Source organism: Pituophis catenifer, unplaced genomic scaffold, assembly GCF_029215685.1.
Source record: "Pituophis catenifer annectens isolate HBS135680 unplaced genomic scaffold, rPitCat1.0.hap2 SCAF_3, whole genome shotgun sequence".
Taxonomy (NCBI): domain Eukaryota; kingdom Metazoa; phylum Chordata; class Lepidosauria; order Squamata; family Colubridae; genus Pituophis; species Pituophis catenifer.
In genome coordinates this window covers 153,895,279-153,913,705 of record NW_027256883.1, presented here as the reverse complement: position 1 = coordinate 153,913,705, position 18,427 = coordinate 153,895,279, and the positions used below count along the sequence as shown (strand labels likewise).

The window sequence follows — 18,427 nt, the reverse complement described above, 5'->3', positions numbered from 1 at the left end:
AAATATATACAAAGGTATGTTTCAAGCAAGAACCATGTCTCAATATTAAATTGTCATAAAAAAGGATAATGATAAATATGATTAACTGAAATAAGCAATGTATAGATGGATGGAAACAATAAAAAAGAGGAATATGCTGGGATTACTAGTAAAGCTAACTATGATTATGCTGCGATTAACAGCCAAAAACCAAAAACGATTATGCTGTATTTAACAGCCCCCCAAAAAATGACTATGCTGTGTTTAACAGCCAATAAAGTTAACTATGATTATGCTGTGATTAACAGCCAAAAAACAAAAATGATTATGCTGTATTTAACAGCCAAAAAACTCAAATGTTATGCTGGGTTTAACAGCCAAAAAACAAAAACGATTATGCTGTGTTTAACAGCCAAAAAATAAAAATTATTGTGCTGGGTAGGACAGCAAAAGAAAGGAGGAGTATGTTGAGATTAACAGTAAAAATGAAATGTTTAAGTTGGGCTTAACAACAGAAATAAAGATGATAATGCTGAGTTCAACAGTAATAAAAATGAAATGATTGTATTAGGATTAATATTAAAGTAATGAAGATGATTATATTGGGAGCAATAGTTAAAATATCTTTTAAATGTTTACAATAACTGTATTGTTAAAATATATCCATCTAAGCAAAAAGAAAGAGAAAAATGGAATGATATTTGGTTAGGATTTAAGATTTAAGTAACGGGTTTTTGGGATAATGGCATAGTTAAATTGATAGAATTTAGGGAAATAACTGAGTAAAATATTAAGTTGTGTTAATTGGAAATTAAGGTTTGTTAGCGATTTGTACTAATTTGTGACCGGATCAATGCTTCGTTTTGGAAAAGATGTGTTTTATGTTTATGTTTTTTTTTAAAAAAAAACTTAAAAAAAAAAAGAGGGCTGTGAAAATATTTACAGACCCCTCACATCCTGGACATAAATTGTTTCAACTTCTACCCTCAAAACACTGGGGCACTGCACCCCAGAACAACTAGACACAAGGACAGTTTTTCCTGAATGCCATCACTCTGCTAAACAATTCCTACAACACTGTCAAACTATTTACTAAGACTGTATTACTATTCTTCTCATCCTTCCTCTCTCCTCCCACTTAAGACTATAACCAGGTTGCTTGTATTTTTACGATTTATATTGTTCTGTTCGTTTCCTAGTATGATTTTATTGCTTATTAGTAACCTGTGACTATCACTAAGTGTTGTATCTCATGATTCTTGAATGTATTTTCTTTCTTTTTCTTTTTTTACTTTTATTTACACTGAGCATGTGCGCTAAAGACAAATTTCTTGTGTGTCCAATCACACTTGGCCAATAAAGAATTCTGTTCTGTTCTGTTCTGTTCTGTTCTGTTCTGTTCTGTTCTGTTCTATTAATAGAAAACAGTAATGATGACATTACTGGGAGAAAGTTATTGTAGTGTATGATACTCTTCTAAGGGACGCAGTGGCTCAGTGGCTAAGATGCTGAGCTTGTCCATCAGAAGGTCGGCAGTTCAGCGGTTCGAATCCCTAGTGCCACGTAACGGGGTGAGCTCCTGTTACTTATCCCAGCTTCTGCCAACCTAGCAGTTCGAAATCATGTAAAAAATGCAAGTAGAAAAATAGGGACCACTTTGGTGGGAAATGTTCCGTGCGCCTTTGGTGTTTAGTCATGCCTGCCACATGACCACAAAGACGTCTTCGGAGTGCGCTGGCTCTTTGGCTTTGAAACGGAGATGACCACCACCCCCTAGAGTCGGGAACAACTAGCACATATGTGCGAGGGGAACCTTTACCTTTATCTTTTTATGATACTCCTGTAGTATAATAATCCTGTTGTTCTTGTTTTAGGTAGACTGTGAAGTTAAGGTCTATACAGCAATCAGAAGACAGGTTATGAGGGAGAAAATTGCTACAGTTATTTTCATACTTTGCCTAAATGATATTGAATAGAATTCAATTTTTAAATAAATATGTCAATCAATTGTAAATTGGCAATTATATATTTTCTTACTAGTAGTAAGTTTCCCTTCCCAACACCCATCAGAATTTTAGTCAAGACTTGGAACTAAGATTTATTATGCCTGTTACAAAAGTTTTACTTGTTTCTGTTTCTGTTAAAGATCAGTTGGAAAGTCTGTCTTTAAAATACTGGCATAAATTTTCAGTTCTGCCAATTCTTCTTACTTATCACTAATATCATTGAGAATTGACCATTCTTTCTTATTGGTGTCATCTGTTCATTTGGATTTAATAAGGCATGGGGTAGAAAAAATGGTCAATTTGCAGAAGTGCAAAAGGACACTACTTTAGGAAATAAACCTATGACATGGGAGTTAAACAGTGTATTCGCCAAGAGGCCTGTTTATTGACAATTAATACTGCTGTACTGCACATAAGTGTATTTGCCTCAGAACTAAGTAATTGGTGTTTCTATATGTAGTCCCTTTGCAGGTGTATTTACTAGACACTGCATCTATAGTCATTTATTGAAGGATCCTTGTAAATTCATAAAAACATAAAAATAAAAATGAACAATTTCCTGAGAAGCATTAGTAGGGCAAGAAAACTAAGAGAATTTTACTTATTTTAATGTAACAAAAATATAGTGGTCTGTCAAAAAGCATAGCTTTTCTTGCACTTTTTCTTGTTCTAATATTGATTTGTCGGTTCTTTAAAAGATGCTTGTATCTTTAAGAATCTAAGAATTTAAGAATCTAACTAAGAGCTGTTTAAAATAATTATTATACTATATTTAATAACTGAATAGAATGAGGAGCTTCCAGCCTGCTAAGACAAGCCATGTGACCCATTGTGCAAAAATTTGTAATCATTTACAAATAAATAATCCAAAATTTAATTCACATCATGAAATGCTAACTTCATTTATGAAGATTCCCAAATAATGGCGCTGAATGAGTTATACTTGCAACCAGTCCTCAAAGTTATGGTCATCGTTGTGTCACCACTATGATCATATGATTGCAGTTTGGGCTGCAACCAGCTCATATTTATGATAATTGCAATGTCCTTTAGTCATATGATTGTGATTTGTAACCTTCCCAGCTGACTTCCCACCAGAAAAAAATCAATGGGGAAGCTAGCAGGGAAAGGTCACAAGTCACTGTGGTTAATCTGCCCCAGTCTTCCTGTGCACTGTGTCATACCCTCTTTCCAGTAGTCTCCCTATGCTTGCACACATTGTTGCTATCTTTCCCTTGGACTTCTTGCACTTGCACAGACCTACATGCTCCTTCCCTCAGCCTCCCTGCACTGTGTTATGCTCTCTTTCCTTTTGCCTCCCTAGTCTCACACCATGCTGTGTCACCCCTCTGGTTCTTTAAATTTATACTTATCAAGAATTTAATATAGATAGTCCTCGACTTACAACAATTCACTTAGTGACCGTTCAAAGTTACAATGGCACTGAAAAAAGCGACTTATGACCATTTTTCAATTATGACCTTTGCAGCATCCCCATAATCATGTGATCAAAATTCAGACGCTTGGCAATTGGTTCATATTTATGACCGTTGCTGTATCTCAAGGTCACATGATCCACTTTTATGACCTGACAAGTAAAGTCAATGGGGAAACCAGACTCACTTAACATCCAGGTTACTAATTTATCAACTGCAGTAATTCAGTTAACAACTGTAGCAAGAAAGGTCGCAAAATGGGAACAAAATCACTTAACAAATGTCTCACTTAACAACATAAATTTTGGGCTCCATTGTGGTCGTAAGTCGAAAACTACCTGTAATAACATTTATTACTTACAGAAAGTAAAAGATAAATCTAAAGAAAAAAAGATAGAAGAGAAAAAAAGATGCAAGAAAAGAAAAAAAGCTAGTTGTGAATTTACAATGACTTCTCACTGTCTCTTCAACTGATACTGATAAACCTATTTTCCTTCCTTCCTTTTATCTTTTTCAGAAATCTTTTTAACCCCACATTAAATTCTCATCTTTTTCAATCATTAAATCCAGAAATCATTACTTCACTTTTTTCTCCTTTTATCAAAAAGTCGATAAAAGGTTTTCAGCCCTTTATAAAAGCTTGTCTTTTTTCTCCCTGATCAAACAGGGCAGTTTTGCTACTTCCACTAATTCTAACAGTTTAAAGATCTATTCCTCCTTTGTATGTTATATATTTTGTGCAGAGAATGACCTTGCTATTATTACAATATGTAAAATTAATCTTCCATGAATCTTTCCTAATTCAGTACCCATAAGTCCCAATAAAAATATTAACATTTATACATTTTTGCAATTACACATTCATCATTTGTACATTACTCATTTTTAAATTCCATTTTATTTCTCAGTTCTAATTACCCTTTTTATATTAAATATTTCTTTTAATTTTGTGTATGAAAAGCATTGAAAACTATGACCTTCTGCAGACAATTGTTTGCTTGACTTCATTTTAAGTTCTTCATCTTCCTATATTAATAAATCCGCTGTCCTCTGTTCCTCTTCTATAAAATGTTTCCTGTGCTAAGACCAATAAAGTTATTTTTGGACACAGCTGGGGTTTGTATTTGTTCCATATATTTAATATGGCATCTCACATAGTGATTTTTTAAATCCACATTAACTTTAACTTTATCGTACCATAAAAATCTATGCCAACCACACCTCAAGTTAGTCCTTCCAATTCTAATACATCCCTCAAGTTTCTCTTTTGTTAGCTAAACAGAATCCAGTTTAACCAGTTCTTGACAGGTCACTTTGTCAATGTTTTGTTTTTATTTTTTGAACTGAGTGCCTGAAACATACAGTATAATTTTCAGAGGGACTTTACCCTAAGTAGAATGTGACAGTTTTCTCCTTTGATCTCCACTTTATGATCCTTTTAATGTAACCTAAAGTGTTTGCCTTTTTACCGGCTTGGGTATCATTGGCTTGGATTCAATCTATGATCTAGTAAACACCTAGAATCTTTTCACATACTACTGCCAAGCCAACTCTCCTTCATCCTGTACAGGTAGACCTCAACTTATGGTCACAATCGAGGCCAAAATTTCTGTTGCTAAGTGAGACATTTGTTAAGTGAATTGTATCCCACTTTATGATCTTTCTTGCCACAGTTGTTAAGTGAATCATTGCACTTGTTAAATTAATAACATGGTTGTTAAGTGAATCTGGCTTCTCTATTGACTTTGCTTACCAGAAGGGTGTAAAAGGTGATCACATGACCCCGGGACACTGCAACTGTCATAAATATGAGTTGCCAAGTGTTTGAATTTTAATCACATGACCATGGAGATGCTGTAATGGTCGTGTCATAAGTCACTTTGTTTAGTGCTATTGTCACTTTGAATGGTCACTAAACAAACTGTTGTAAATCAGGACTACCTGTATTTGTGCTATTAATTTTTTCCTATCTAGATCACTGCTATTAAATTTCATTCTGTTCATTTTGATCCACTGGTTATGCCTCTGTAAGCCATTTCTCATGGATTTTTTTATCATCTGCATATTTTATCATCATTTCAGTCCATGTAACGAAGTGCATAACCAAAAAATAGGGTGTTATTTATTGTAGTTTCTGGACTACTATTCTCTAGCCCCGTGATTGCGAACCTATGGCATGTGTGCCACAGGTGGCACGTGGAGCCATATCTGTGGGCATGGGAGGGTTGTCCTAACTCAGGCCTTCCAGTTCCACCGAAAGTCAGGAAATGGACTGTTTCCAGTCTCCGGGGGGAGGAGGAGGAGGAGGAGGCTGTTTATGCCCTCCCCAGGCTCCTAGAAAGCCTCTGGAGCCTGGGGAGGGCGAAAAATGGGCCTACTGGGCCCACCATGTCATCGCTTGCCAAAAGCAGGGGAAGCGCGGGGGAGTTGTGTGCACATGCGTGGGGGGCAGGGCGCATTGAAATATGGATGGGCGCGTGCGTGCGCGACCCCTCCATGCTCCCCCTGCTTTTGGCATGCAACGGCAAAAACTGCTTTAGCATGATGTGAAAAATACCTCATAACCGGAATACAGCAAGTACAATATTTGGTCAACATGCAGTCCATTCGGGATTTAGGTAGCCTACCATAGACCCTCCCCACCCTACATGTCCCAACATTATTTTTCTTGCTGTGTCCACTACATTTTGTTTTCACCTGCTTTAGTAATCCTTTAGTCTCCTTCTGTTTGCCTCTATTCTCCTCTTCCCTTCTTTCTTGACTTCATATACTCCCTCTTATGTATCTCCCTACATATCCATCCTTCTCTTTAGTTCACCTTAATCTTTCCACGCTGTTCATTCTTTTCCATGACCTTCCTTCATTGTTTTTCCCCAACACCTCTCTGATCTTAATCTTTCTGTCCGGTCTACGGGTGCTGCAGTCCCCTTGCCTGAACTTTCCAGCCTAATTGTGTTGCCATTTAGAAAATAAAACAGCATTTCTAACTCAAATTTCTAAAACAGAATTATAATTCAAAGTTATGTAGAATCCAAATAACTATGCAATTAAAGATTCAAACTAATTGCAATAGTAGGCTGAAAACAATAGAACAAGACATATTTTAAGCATACCATTTAACTGATAGTATTGTATAAAATTATAAAGGATCCTATTTCTTTCTTGTTAAAGGATCCTATTTCTCATATATGTATATTATATATACTCACCACATGACTTTATAAGAATACTCAAACCCATGTTTGGATTTGAGGATGCCTAAATTACTTTAGCCTAAGCTTAATGCTGGAAAAGTAATTTATTTTTTTAGTTTTTGATTTCTTACCAAAACATCCCTATCCTTTAGGTTTTGAAATAAAATGCTGCGGTGTCATATTTGAAAAGCTACAATATATAATCTGCATAAAATATAATTAGTCTAACAAACATTGTTTAATTTTTAGAAACTGAATCAGCCTTAGAAAATTTGCCTGAATTTTGCATTCTAGTCTTGTAGAAAGAGACTGCATGCTGCTGTGATGTCACTGCTTTGCTTATCAGGATTTTTGCTCTTTGTTTCACAGGGAGCTGTGATTGGTATAGATGATGAAGACGACAGCACCTTCACAATAACTGTTGATCAGAAAACCTTCCATTTCCAGGGTGAGCTGAAAGAAAAGCTCTTTATTACATTAATTCCAATCACAGAAAACGTTCGGATGTTTAATTAATAGAATAATTTAAAAAACTGTAGAAATTGAAGTGCTTGAAAATGTACAGAGAACATTCTGGAGTCAGGAGCACTATGGGTTAGGCAGGGATTTATATCTGCAGTGTATACATATGTGCTGGAAAAGACCGTAGCATTGGCAGCATGTGCAGATTAAAAATTTAAAGGCTGTATCAGTGAAGGGGGAGAGAATAATGGGTTTTTGTTGATGGATATTCTTGCCAAAAAAAAAAAAAGAAAGAAAGAAAGAAAGAAAGCACCACGGGTCTTTAATATCCAGAATTGCTGTTGTGCTTTCTGCACGGAGAGAGTCACAAAGACCATGTAAGGTTGCAGCTTTTGTTGATATAGAATCTAAATGGGAGATGAGAGGGAACGGTTGATTTAAAGGTGGACTTCTGATTCAGGATTTACATGCTGTCATTTATTTCATCCATATTTCATTGCTGTTGTCAACCAATCACCATTCTGCTGCCATTTACCTTTTTATTCATATTTACTAACTCCAATGCCATCTGTTACTGCTATGTTTCGTCATTGCATGCTATGGTTGACAAGTAGAAAGGGTAAGGTACTGTGTTTTTTATTTGTACTTTATATAATGCAAAATATATGTTTTTAACTATATTGGTTAAAGATATAAATTTTAAATAATGTTATCATTTCCAAGCTTGCTGTTTTACTTTAAATCATAATTGTTTTCTCTGATTGCTAAATTTTTGTTTTTCATTCTCGGTAGCCTGTAAATTATTTCCTTATGAGTAAGCATTTATTTTTTTAAAAAAATAAATTGATTTATTCTGCATTAAAAATCTGTGGAATTTATAATAGAGTATCTTTGTTTTATCTTTGGATAGAAAATTCTAATATTTATCAACATTCATGAAATACCTATAAAGATAAATTCTATGTTCCATATTGTGTACATATGTAATTTGTATTCTCAATGACTTGGCTATCCTATAGATTTTGGAGGGAAGGGGATTACATTAAACATTGCATAATAGAAAAATTTTGCATTACAAGTTTGCAGTATTACTGTATAATGTATATTTATCTCACAGTCTTAGAATTTCTGCATAAAATTACAAAATACAGCAGAATACAAGTTTGTAACCTCATTTTGGGGAGCATAAAAATGGTTAATGCTAATAATCTATACCCTTGGGAAGGTATTAGCTCTGTTGCATAGCTTGATGAATGTCGTTTTCTACTGCAGCTGTTAAAGGAACTGCAGTTCTACAGTTTTTGTTACCTGCAGAAAGGAAATTATCTTGAGAGATAAGGCCATCATAAACAAAATAAAGTAATTTTATCTTTGAAATATTCACTAATATTAATTATATCTGGATTATTTAATTATTTGAAATTTAACATTACTGTGATTTTACTGTTACATTGATATATAGCATGGGATGATGATGCATTTTTAAAACAAGGACTAAATATCTAGGAGTTTCCTCTTATGTGCACTGATTACTTATGTAGTAGCAGTGACACAGATGCTATTATCAGTGGCCTATTATCAACTTAAGAATAATAAAATACAATTGTACTTTTAAAAAGTTCTAGCTATGTTTTAACACACAAACACATGTGGTACATTTGTATTATGAAATGCAAAGTTTTTCCTTACATTTGGTTCACTTTATCATATTCTAGAGAAATGAAATTAAGCGAAGTTTAGAGAAATGAAATCTGCACATTCTAAGAGCTGATCATCTTGTTAATTTTAGAATTTATCTAATTATATCTTAAGAAACATATTGATACACATACTGTATACAAATCAATATGAGCTGATCATCTTTACCTACAGATCAATATGAAGAAATGTTGAATGGCTAACTGGGTATGGGCAATGGGATACGTCTCTGTGGATGAAGAGATTGGACTTCATTCCAGAGAGAATGCTGGGTAGGCCATTGCAGGAAATGGGGAACTTATACTTGTACACTAGTGCAGGTGCCCTCTTCTATCCCAGTAAATGGTTGTCAGATTATTCAGTAATTAAACTCAGGCCAGTGCTAGTAAAATGCCAGGTGTGTACATAATAAAACTGTATCCATCAATGCTTCAATGGTGATGAGTATGTAGATTCTAGTAATATAATTTGGTTAGGCACTAATGAGGAAGTTTTGCTCTTGCAAGTTTCAGGTTCTTCATGAACCATTATACCAAGGGCGGGGAGGATATGTGGCCACAACAATTTAAGAAATCTAGGGAATGATCAGTACTGCCCTGGTGCTAATTAGATGCAAGTCACATTATGTAAGATTGAGGCTGAGGCTCTATACAGGGAATAGGTACAGTATTCTTTATTAAAGGAATGGGTTTGTGGTTTGTGGTTCCTTTTTGACTCACAGCATCTGGTGGAGGAAGCTATGCCCAAGCAGACCTTTGGTTGGTTTTGGTTGGTGCACAAATTATAGCCCTGCTTGGAGCAAGAGGCATTGGCAACAGTGACCTTCATCACACACTTAAATCAATACAGCATACTACATGGAGCTGCTAGATTGTTGGTGGGTAGAATATCTTATTTTTTGATTCCTGCATTTAGTTCCAATTTAAAATAAAGAGTATAACCTATAAAGCTTTATAAAGTATAGTGCCAGGTTACAACAAGGACTGCCTATTAGACTGTCAAGAGGGACCCTGTTGAGGATATACCAACCATATGAAGAGAGGTTTGAACTAGAAGACAAGATGCTTTAGTTGTTATAGTTTAGTTGTGAAACATGTTGACTCTGCAAACTCTCCTGGCCACTTTTCTTCTGGTTTTTAGAAAACCTTTGAAAACCTTCTTTTAAGAGGACCTTTCATGAAATACAACATTTTTTTTATTTTCATTGATGTCATTATATGGTAGGATTGCTCTTGAGATCCTTCTAACTCATCCAAAGTTAGGGGATTGGACAGTATAAAAATTACATAAATTTCACACTTCAGGTGTTATACAAAGTTCTTTCCACATTAGATAAAGCAATCAAATCTACAGAATAAAAAAATTCTGGGATAGCTATGAATTATTTGTAAATAGACATTTTTTAAAACATTTGTTCCATTTGGTTAGAAAGTGAGACAGAAATGTTTACTGAAATCATACGACAAATTACACATTTTGAAATATTTTAATTTAATATATAATATATAAACACTAGGCAGAATTCAACCTCCAGTACTCTGTGTTTTTTTTAATTCTTTGGGAATCAGAGAAAGGGCTACTTCCATTCATATTCTAATAAATCAATCCTGAGAGTAAACTAAGAATACTAGATGCTGCACAGTGTAAAAAAATGCAAGCCATATAATTGAATTGTTTTCAACATTTTATTTAAGAGAAAATGCTTAAGGAATAAAATATAAAAGGAATATGTAGATATTTTAAAAATGTACTATCCAACTGCCAAGACTATTTGGATAGGGAAAAAGCCCTTCCCTCTTTATACACTAATACAAGAGATGATAAAATAACTAAAAGTAGGAAAGGTTCTAAATAAAGATTATTTTCTTTTAAACACTATAAAGCTTTGAAAAAGTAGTCCCAATAATAAACAGATTACAATACTTATAAAATTTATGAGGACAGTATCTACTTAATTTTGAAATCAAGAAAAGATGCCCTTAGGTGCAACAATTATAGCCCTATTTCATTAAATATGACTGTACACTTGAGGCACCTTTGGCTGCTGATTTACTTAACACAGGTGGGTTTTGTTCTCAAGAGACAGAACAGTTCCTTTATACATTCTGGTAAACACTGCAAAAGCATAGGAGTGCCTTCCCTGTGCATGATCCTTTATCTGAGCCTAAAGAGTCTTTGATAAAACTGCACTGAGTATATGTGCACCAGGTTTATATGTGCACCAGGTTCTGGAGAATGTGGGAAAGAGATAGTTCAAGTTCATTCTCAGTGATGAAAATTTACTGTGAGTAAATTATTTTCTCTCAGCGCAACCTATCTCAGAGGGCTGCTGTTATGGTGATAAAAGGGAGCATCCCAGGTAAGCTACCTTCAATTATTGGAAGTGAGCCAGGCTCTTAAATAAATAAATAGCCCTGCCCTCTCATTCTATAAATTGCTTCAAAGTTTTGCATTGAGACTCTGAGACAGAAGAAATAACCAATTGATTCCAGTGTCAGCCATGGTAATCAAGAACTCAAAGTGGCTAATAAGAGTAATGAACAGAGGATCTGTTGGACTTTGTCTTAAAAGAGATAATAAAAAAAATTTCAAACCTTGACCTATGAGTGCATATAAAATGTGTTACTCAGAAAACACTGGCTTTGTGTCTTCCCTTCCCTTGTGCTTTCTCTTTTCATCCCTTTCCATTATCTTTTGTCTCTTGTGTATTTGTGCTGTTTGTTCTTGTACGTGTACCTGTAATATATATTGTAAAATCAGTGCTAGTTGCTGATAACAAGTGCAGTTACTGTTGATGGTGCAGGCGAAATAATTGTAGCTGGATATGGATTGGTAATCTTTTTCCCGTATTCAAAATAAAATGTTTAAACCAATGATTTTAAAGTGACTTTAGCTGCTCAGTTATAAATTCCTATCATTCTATTTAATGGGAGCCTATAACTAAGGGTTTTCAACTTGTTTGTACTTGAAGATGAGTGACTTAGTATTCACTTCTAGAGTATAGGTTGCATTATTAGTGTTTTACCATACTAGTCAGCTGAAAGATGTAATCATTTTTTGTTTTGTTCAGATCTTTTAGTCATTATTCATGTCTGTATATTACCAAATATGTTACAATAGTATTACATAGTGTTTATATTCATATCTATTTGAGTGCTGCTGGGAAAGTGTTATGAAATTTACTAATATATGTAGTTTGCCGTGGAGATTGCTTGGTTTCTAGAAACAAATACTATTGCTGTAGTATCTACACCAGATTTTTTCTGTATATGAGGCATGCTTCAATGTTTATCTTAAATTATATAGTAACTAAAATCTAATATGACACCAAACTGTTCCTGTCTTTTAAACCAGTTCTAGTGATAACTCTTGATAACAGTGGCATAAATACATATGTTGATAACTGTCAGCGAGTTTTGTCTGGTAATATTTGAAAGTGTTAAATGGTTTCATGTAGGGTTTAGTTATTATGAAAAAATGCAAAGGGAAAATGAGGGGCTTCTTTGTTTAATTTTATATAAATTATCATTAAACCTTAAGATAAAATAGTTATGTTTCTAAGAGTATAAATTGATTTAAATAATATATACATTCAGAATGTTTTATTTTTAAACTGGTAAGCAATAGATAAAGCATGTGATAAACTAATTATGTTCAGTAAAAACAAATATGAGGCTATACAGTTATGAACTGTACTGTTTATTAAAATTTGGAAATCCAAACAATAAAATTGATTAAAATACCCTCTGGAAAGAATCATCAATGTTACAATCAGGAATTTTGATACTATTATAAGTAAATACAGTTGTCTTCCACTTTCATTATTAAATTGATGAATTTAATAAGACTTTTTAAAATCAAGATGGATTGTGTAAACTCCACTGGATATAATAATATATAGGGACAAAGTTTTGGTCATGATTTTAAAAATACAGACATAAAGGGATCTAAGCCTGAATAATTCATACCTTCTCCAGAGTTTGTATGCATTGAGGCTTCTGAGTAAACTTTTTAGATTGCATCATTAGAAAGATCAAATATTTTATATAAGTCTTGTTGCTGATAATATAAAGAATGAAGATGAATTTAGAAACTGCAGATAGTCCAGAATGTAGCTGCAGTTTTGGGTACCCCACAGTTCACCCAAGTAACACCATTGCTGCATGAGCAACTCTGGCTTCCAGTTGCTTTTTGGATACAATTGAAGATGCTAGTTACTTCGTTTAAAGCTTTTCTTAACATAGGGCTGGGTTACTTGTGGGATTGCCTATCCCTGAGGGTATCTGTCCATCCTACTAGGTTAGACGGGAGGGATGTTAAATGTTATGATAGGGCCTCAGAGGTGTGCCTTCTCAGTAGCTGCCCCAGCCTTTTAGAACAGCTCCCACCTGAGATCAAACAGATCCATAACCTTTTAGCCTTCCAGAGGATTGTTTAAATTGTTGAAAGATCTGACTCTTTCCCCAAGTGGAAGTGGGGACTAGGATGAGGACTGTGAAGACGATTGATTTGGCATCTGAAGGAGGATACTTTTGTTTTTAACTATGTTATTTATGGATTGTTGTGAGCCGTTTGGATCCATATATGAGCCAGGTGCCCATGTAAGTCCTGTAAATAAATAAATATCGGAACAGGTATTTCTGTACATCTCTTGAATAAGTGCAATGTAAATCTAACATTTGAAATTCGTTTATAGCAGATCTTTTCTATTTAGATGTTATTGAAATCTGATACAATGGTTTAATTTTCCATATAGAGACTTCCTAACAGTCTCTTTTGTCTGCCTTATAAAATGTAATATTTTATTAACACAATCCATACTCTCAATTTGAGAAATAATGGATACATTCAACAAAATACTAATCCAGTATAAGAACATCAACATCTGAAAAACATTGTTCTGCTTCCTTCCTTGGAGTTAGCATAAACAACAGATGAGGGAATATGGGAGGGGTGTTACAAGGAGGCAAGTGTGTTATTGGCAGCACTTCAGTGAAACTGGGCTACTGTAGAGGAGTATGGACATAGCCTTGAAGGAAATGTGCAGCAACTATTAGAAAAATTATTAGTTTAGCCCTGAAAGGAATAACAAAGCAACTTAGGGTAGGCTTACCTTGATTCTCTTAGTATAAGAGGGAGGGAAAGAAAGGCTTTTAAGATTCTGTTATTATATAATAGAATTTTTGATGATTAGAAAATATAAGCTATAAAAAGAAGGGAATTACGATATAATTTTAAAAGTGGTTTGATTAGAATTATATGTATAACTGCCAAAAGGAAGATCAGAAGCCATACATACAGTATATATTTTTTTCTTTTTTTTCTGTCTCATTTTTCTTTTTTTTCTTTTTCACATTAATTTTACTGTATTTTTCTTTGAATGGTTTTTATTATATATGTAAAATCTTTTGATTAAAGACTATTATTTTTTAAAGTAGAATTACATAATTCTTGTGGCTGTTTCTTAATGTAGCCTATTTCAAATGATTAACAGTTATAATCAATCATAACATGCTAAATTCTTATGTGTGGGGATAGCCATGATACAGGAACCTAAAGATAAGCACAAGTTTGTTAGTGTTGCCTTAATAAAGTAGAATTGGCTTATTTTGTCATGTTTCCTGTATGGCCTACCTGGTAAGGTTGACAATATCTTTCAGCTAGGGTAGCTGAGTTGGAATGTAAGCCAAGTACTACATAGCAAACCTTACATTTTTGTTTATTTTGCCGTTATCTTGATTTTAGGAATTAATATTTGTAGAGGACTATTGTAATTATATTACCTATTTGGTTAATTAGAGTGTAAAGAAACTTTGCTGTATGATTTAGAAGGTTACTGTTAATAAGGTTTGTTATATTGTTCTTGACATTTTAAAAACAAACCTATTAAATCAGAAGCACATTTTATTTTGTGTCTCTTTTATGTTATTGTTTCCAGGCCCACAATATTTCTGAAATTCAAAGATTCATGTTCAAACAGAATGAGGCTGGTTCCTACCAATTAGACTTATTGTAAGATATGTATCATCTGTTCTCAGAATTAGAAAACATTCAGTAAAGAAAGAAATAATTCATGATAGACTGACATGTTAGCCTTCTTGCTTTATTTATTAATCAAATATTATTTATTAATAAAATTTGTATAGTAGCCCATCCCATAAACAGCTACTCTGGGTGGTGTTTATTTACTGTTAAATTAAGGCCACAAGTACATTTTTAATATTCTTTCAGCTCGAGATGCTGATGAAAGAGAGAAATGGATTCATGCTTTAGAGGAAACCATCCTTCGTCATACTCTTCAGCTCCAGGTAAGCTCATTTGCACTCTGCTTTAAAATTATAACATTGTTAAGAGTATTTGCTCAAAAAAAAATTCATAAAAATTGATGAATACATTCCATCTTACAATACAGCTTTCTGTTGCAAATACAGTATATACAGTATTAATTATAAAATCAAAGTATTTAAAATGTTTCAAACAGCAAGCATTTCAGCTGAATTAATAAGTTTTGAAATAGCACGGTATTGCCAATATACAGATAGAAGAAACTGTTCTATTAAGATCTGAAAAATTAGGAACATTGATTGAACGTATTTTCAAATACGTCTTATTTAGTATCTTTTCAGCAACAGGCTTGTGGTTATAATTTGTATTTTTGTTGAACTGTTTTATATATTCATCCATAGCTGCATGTCAGGTTTGGAGACGTGATGCAAATTCTCTACACCAGTGGTTCTCAACCTTCTTAATGCCATGACCCATTAATACAGTTCCTCATGTTGTGGTGACCCCCAACCAGGGGTGGGTTCTAAATTTTTTTTACTATTGGTTCTGTGGGCGTGGCTTATTATGTGGGCGTGGCTTGGAGGTCATGTGACTGGGTGGGCATGGCTAGCTGGTCATGTGACCGGGTGGCCATGGCTATGTGTATAAGGACTACTCAGAGGGCTGAAAAAAGTCATTTCTGACAGGTCCTCGCACTTTTGACTGGTCCTCACACTTATGACCATCCTCACATTTATGCCCATGCAGCATTCTTAATAACCATGTCACTCATTTCACAACTGCTTCTCTTCACCATGGTGATAAGATAGGGCAAAAAACGTAAAATGTGAGGACAGTCGTAAATTTGAGGACTGGTCAGAAGTGCGAGGACCAGTCAAAAATAACTTTTTCAGCCTTCTGAGTAGTCCATATGCACAAAAGGATACAGCAATAGAGAGGGATGAAGGAAGGGAAGGGAAATTAGAGTAGGAGTGAGGGTAAGAGAGGGAGGAAGAGAGGAGGAGAAGGAGAAAGGAAGAGGAAGTAGGGAGGAGAAGAAGAGGGGTGGGGAAGAGAAAGTAAGAAGGAAAGAAAAGAGAGAGGTGGTAGGTTTGAGGAGAAAGATTGCTGTACAATAAAAAAGATGAAAGGGAAGAAAACCAACCCCAAACAAATATAAAGATATTAAGATAAAGAATGAATTGTTAAACTTTAAAGAATAAAAGAGAACAAATATGAATAAATAGCAATAATTAGAAACACACATACAAACATACAATGTATTTTTTTTGAACAGAGTATTTGGCCGGTTCACAAATTTAACCAGTGTTTAGTCATTTCAATTAAATTTACAATTTCTATATTTTCTTTTTGCCATATTTATTCCTCATCTATTTTTTTAAAAAAACCAATATTACCCTTCATCCTCATCTCTAATCTTAATCAAATTCAATTTTTCCCTTCTATATTATACCCCTTTCCATTGTCATCTATTTTTATATCCATCCTCACATTGGTTAATTATGTAATTATGTAATACAGTTGTTTAATACAAATTCAACATTTTAATATAAATCAATTAGTTATATAACTATCTTTTTTGTATATCAATCAATATGAACATGAATATTCCAATTATTTCCATGCAATCCAATTTCTTACAAATCAATTAATTATATTTACCAATAATAATAAACCAAATAATTTCCCCCATATATTCCTCCAAACCACAACTTAACCATTTCTGCTTTCAACACAATATACAATTAATAGTATCTCAATTATTACAATTCCCTAGTTAAATAGAGCTTTTTTTCTTTTGTGTTTTAAAATCTTGAACCTCCTCTTTTGCCCTAAATTTCCCATTGTTTGCAGTTTTGCACCTACCTTTTTTGGTGAGGAAAAAGAAAAAGAAATCTCTCTGCCTCATTTTGTCATGTTGCAGCAAAGACCCTGTTTTACTTTCAGTTTCATTTTTCAGCATAGCTAGGGGGAAAAAAATCTGCTCCTCTTTGCAGCTTATGGTAATTAACCTATGCTGAAGCTGAAAGGGGCTGTTTTTTTCTATTTTTGCAAGCACTGGTCTTCTCATTTGTTTTCTTTTAACACTGATCAGCTGTAGGGCGGTCCTTTGAAGCCCCACGGCAAGAATTTAAACGGTTTGTTTCCCTCTAGCCATCAGCTAGGACTCAGGAGGCAGCAATAGATTGGGAGTGGGCGGGGTAAGCGACCGGCGACCGGCGATCCAACAGAGGCAGAGGGTGAGGGTGAGTGAAGGCATGGGGGGGGGCGAGAGATGGCGTTGGTGACCCCTGTGAAATGGCCGTTAGACCCCCAAAGGGGTTGCGACCTCCAGGTTGAGAACCGCTGCTCTACACCAAAATAGAGAACAGCTATATAAATCCATTGACTAAATAATAGTAATACTGTATTGTATTGTAATTTAACTGGGTTTTTTAGGTTTAAAAAAAATTCAAAACAAAACTAAAAAGCCAAATATTTCTTCTTTGTTGTTTGGATACTTGCAAATAGCACTAACTGGAACTTAAATTCTAAACAAGATGTTAAGGAAAAAGCAAGTGTGTGTCTGTTTTTAGTAAAAAGAAGACTATCATGATAACTACACTATGTCTTACACAACTAGGTTTCTTCCTCATATAAATATCTGCAGGCAAAGCTTTTTGCCAAAATTCAGCCTTAGATGTTAAATTGTGTTTATATCAGTCCAGCAAAAAGAAAACAAAAAAGCAAAAATAAAATCAAGCACTGAAATACATTAAAACACAACTAAGATTAAGAAGTTTCTTCTACACTTTATAATTTGAAACAATATATTTTAACTCTGAAATACTCTTTCATATTACAAAGTGGGGAATTCTTTTTAAGATGTTAGTTTTAAATCGTAACATTTTCACTTTGGGTAGTGTGACTGAGTAAAAGAAGTTGGAGTATTTAAATGGCATTTACAATAATTTTGAAACAATAAATCTTCGTAAAAGCAATCCTAGATTTAGATGGACAATTGCAGCCTATTATGCAGTTTTACTTGAAAGTCTAGCCAATTTAAGACTATTCTATTTTTTCCTATCTTTTGCCAACCTTATTGTCTTTCAGTCGCAGAGATTCTATTAATTAATTCTCACCACTGTAAGTCTTCAGACCAATTTTATTGGCTCTAAGATTGCAGCTAGGAGTCTAAGAATGGGAAAAAACTCCGGGGCAGAATAAGGCAGTATCTGTTGATTCCTGTCAATATATATCGGGCAGTTACAACATTGTAAAAAGGTTTAAATCTGCTTCGTAGTAAGGGATTTTGTATCGCTAAACTGAAACTTGCAGAGAAGGGTGGGGAAATCGAACTCGGCGGACGATCACTGCGACCCAAAAA

General features: G+C 34.2%; 1 protein-coding gene across 2 annotated transcripts in view; it reads left to right on the top strand.

The window, feature by feature from the left end:
- Positions 1-18,427, top strand: part of OSBPL9 (oxysterol binding protein like 9) — a 63,926-nt gene that overhangs the window by 9,886 nt on the left and 35,613 nt on the right. For both annotated transcript variants that reach the window (XM_070941353.1, XM_070941352.1), the window contains exons 3-4: positions 6,985-7,063; positions 15,007-15,083. In XM_070941353.1, coding sequence (XP_070797454.1) covers positions 6,985-7,063; positions 15,007-15,083 — 156 coding nt within the window. The remainder of the gene's footprint in view (positions 1-6,984; positions 7,064-15,006; positions 15,084-18,427) is intronic.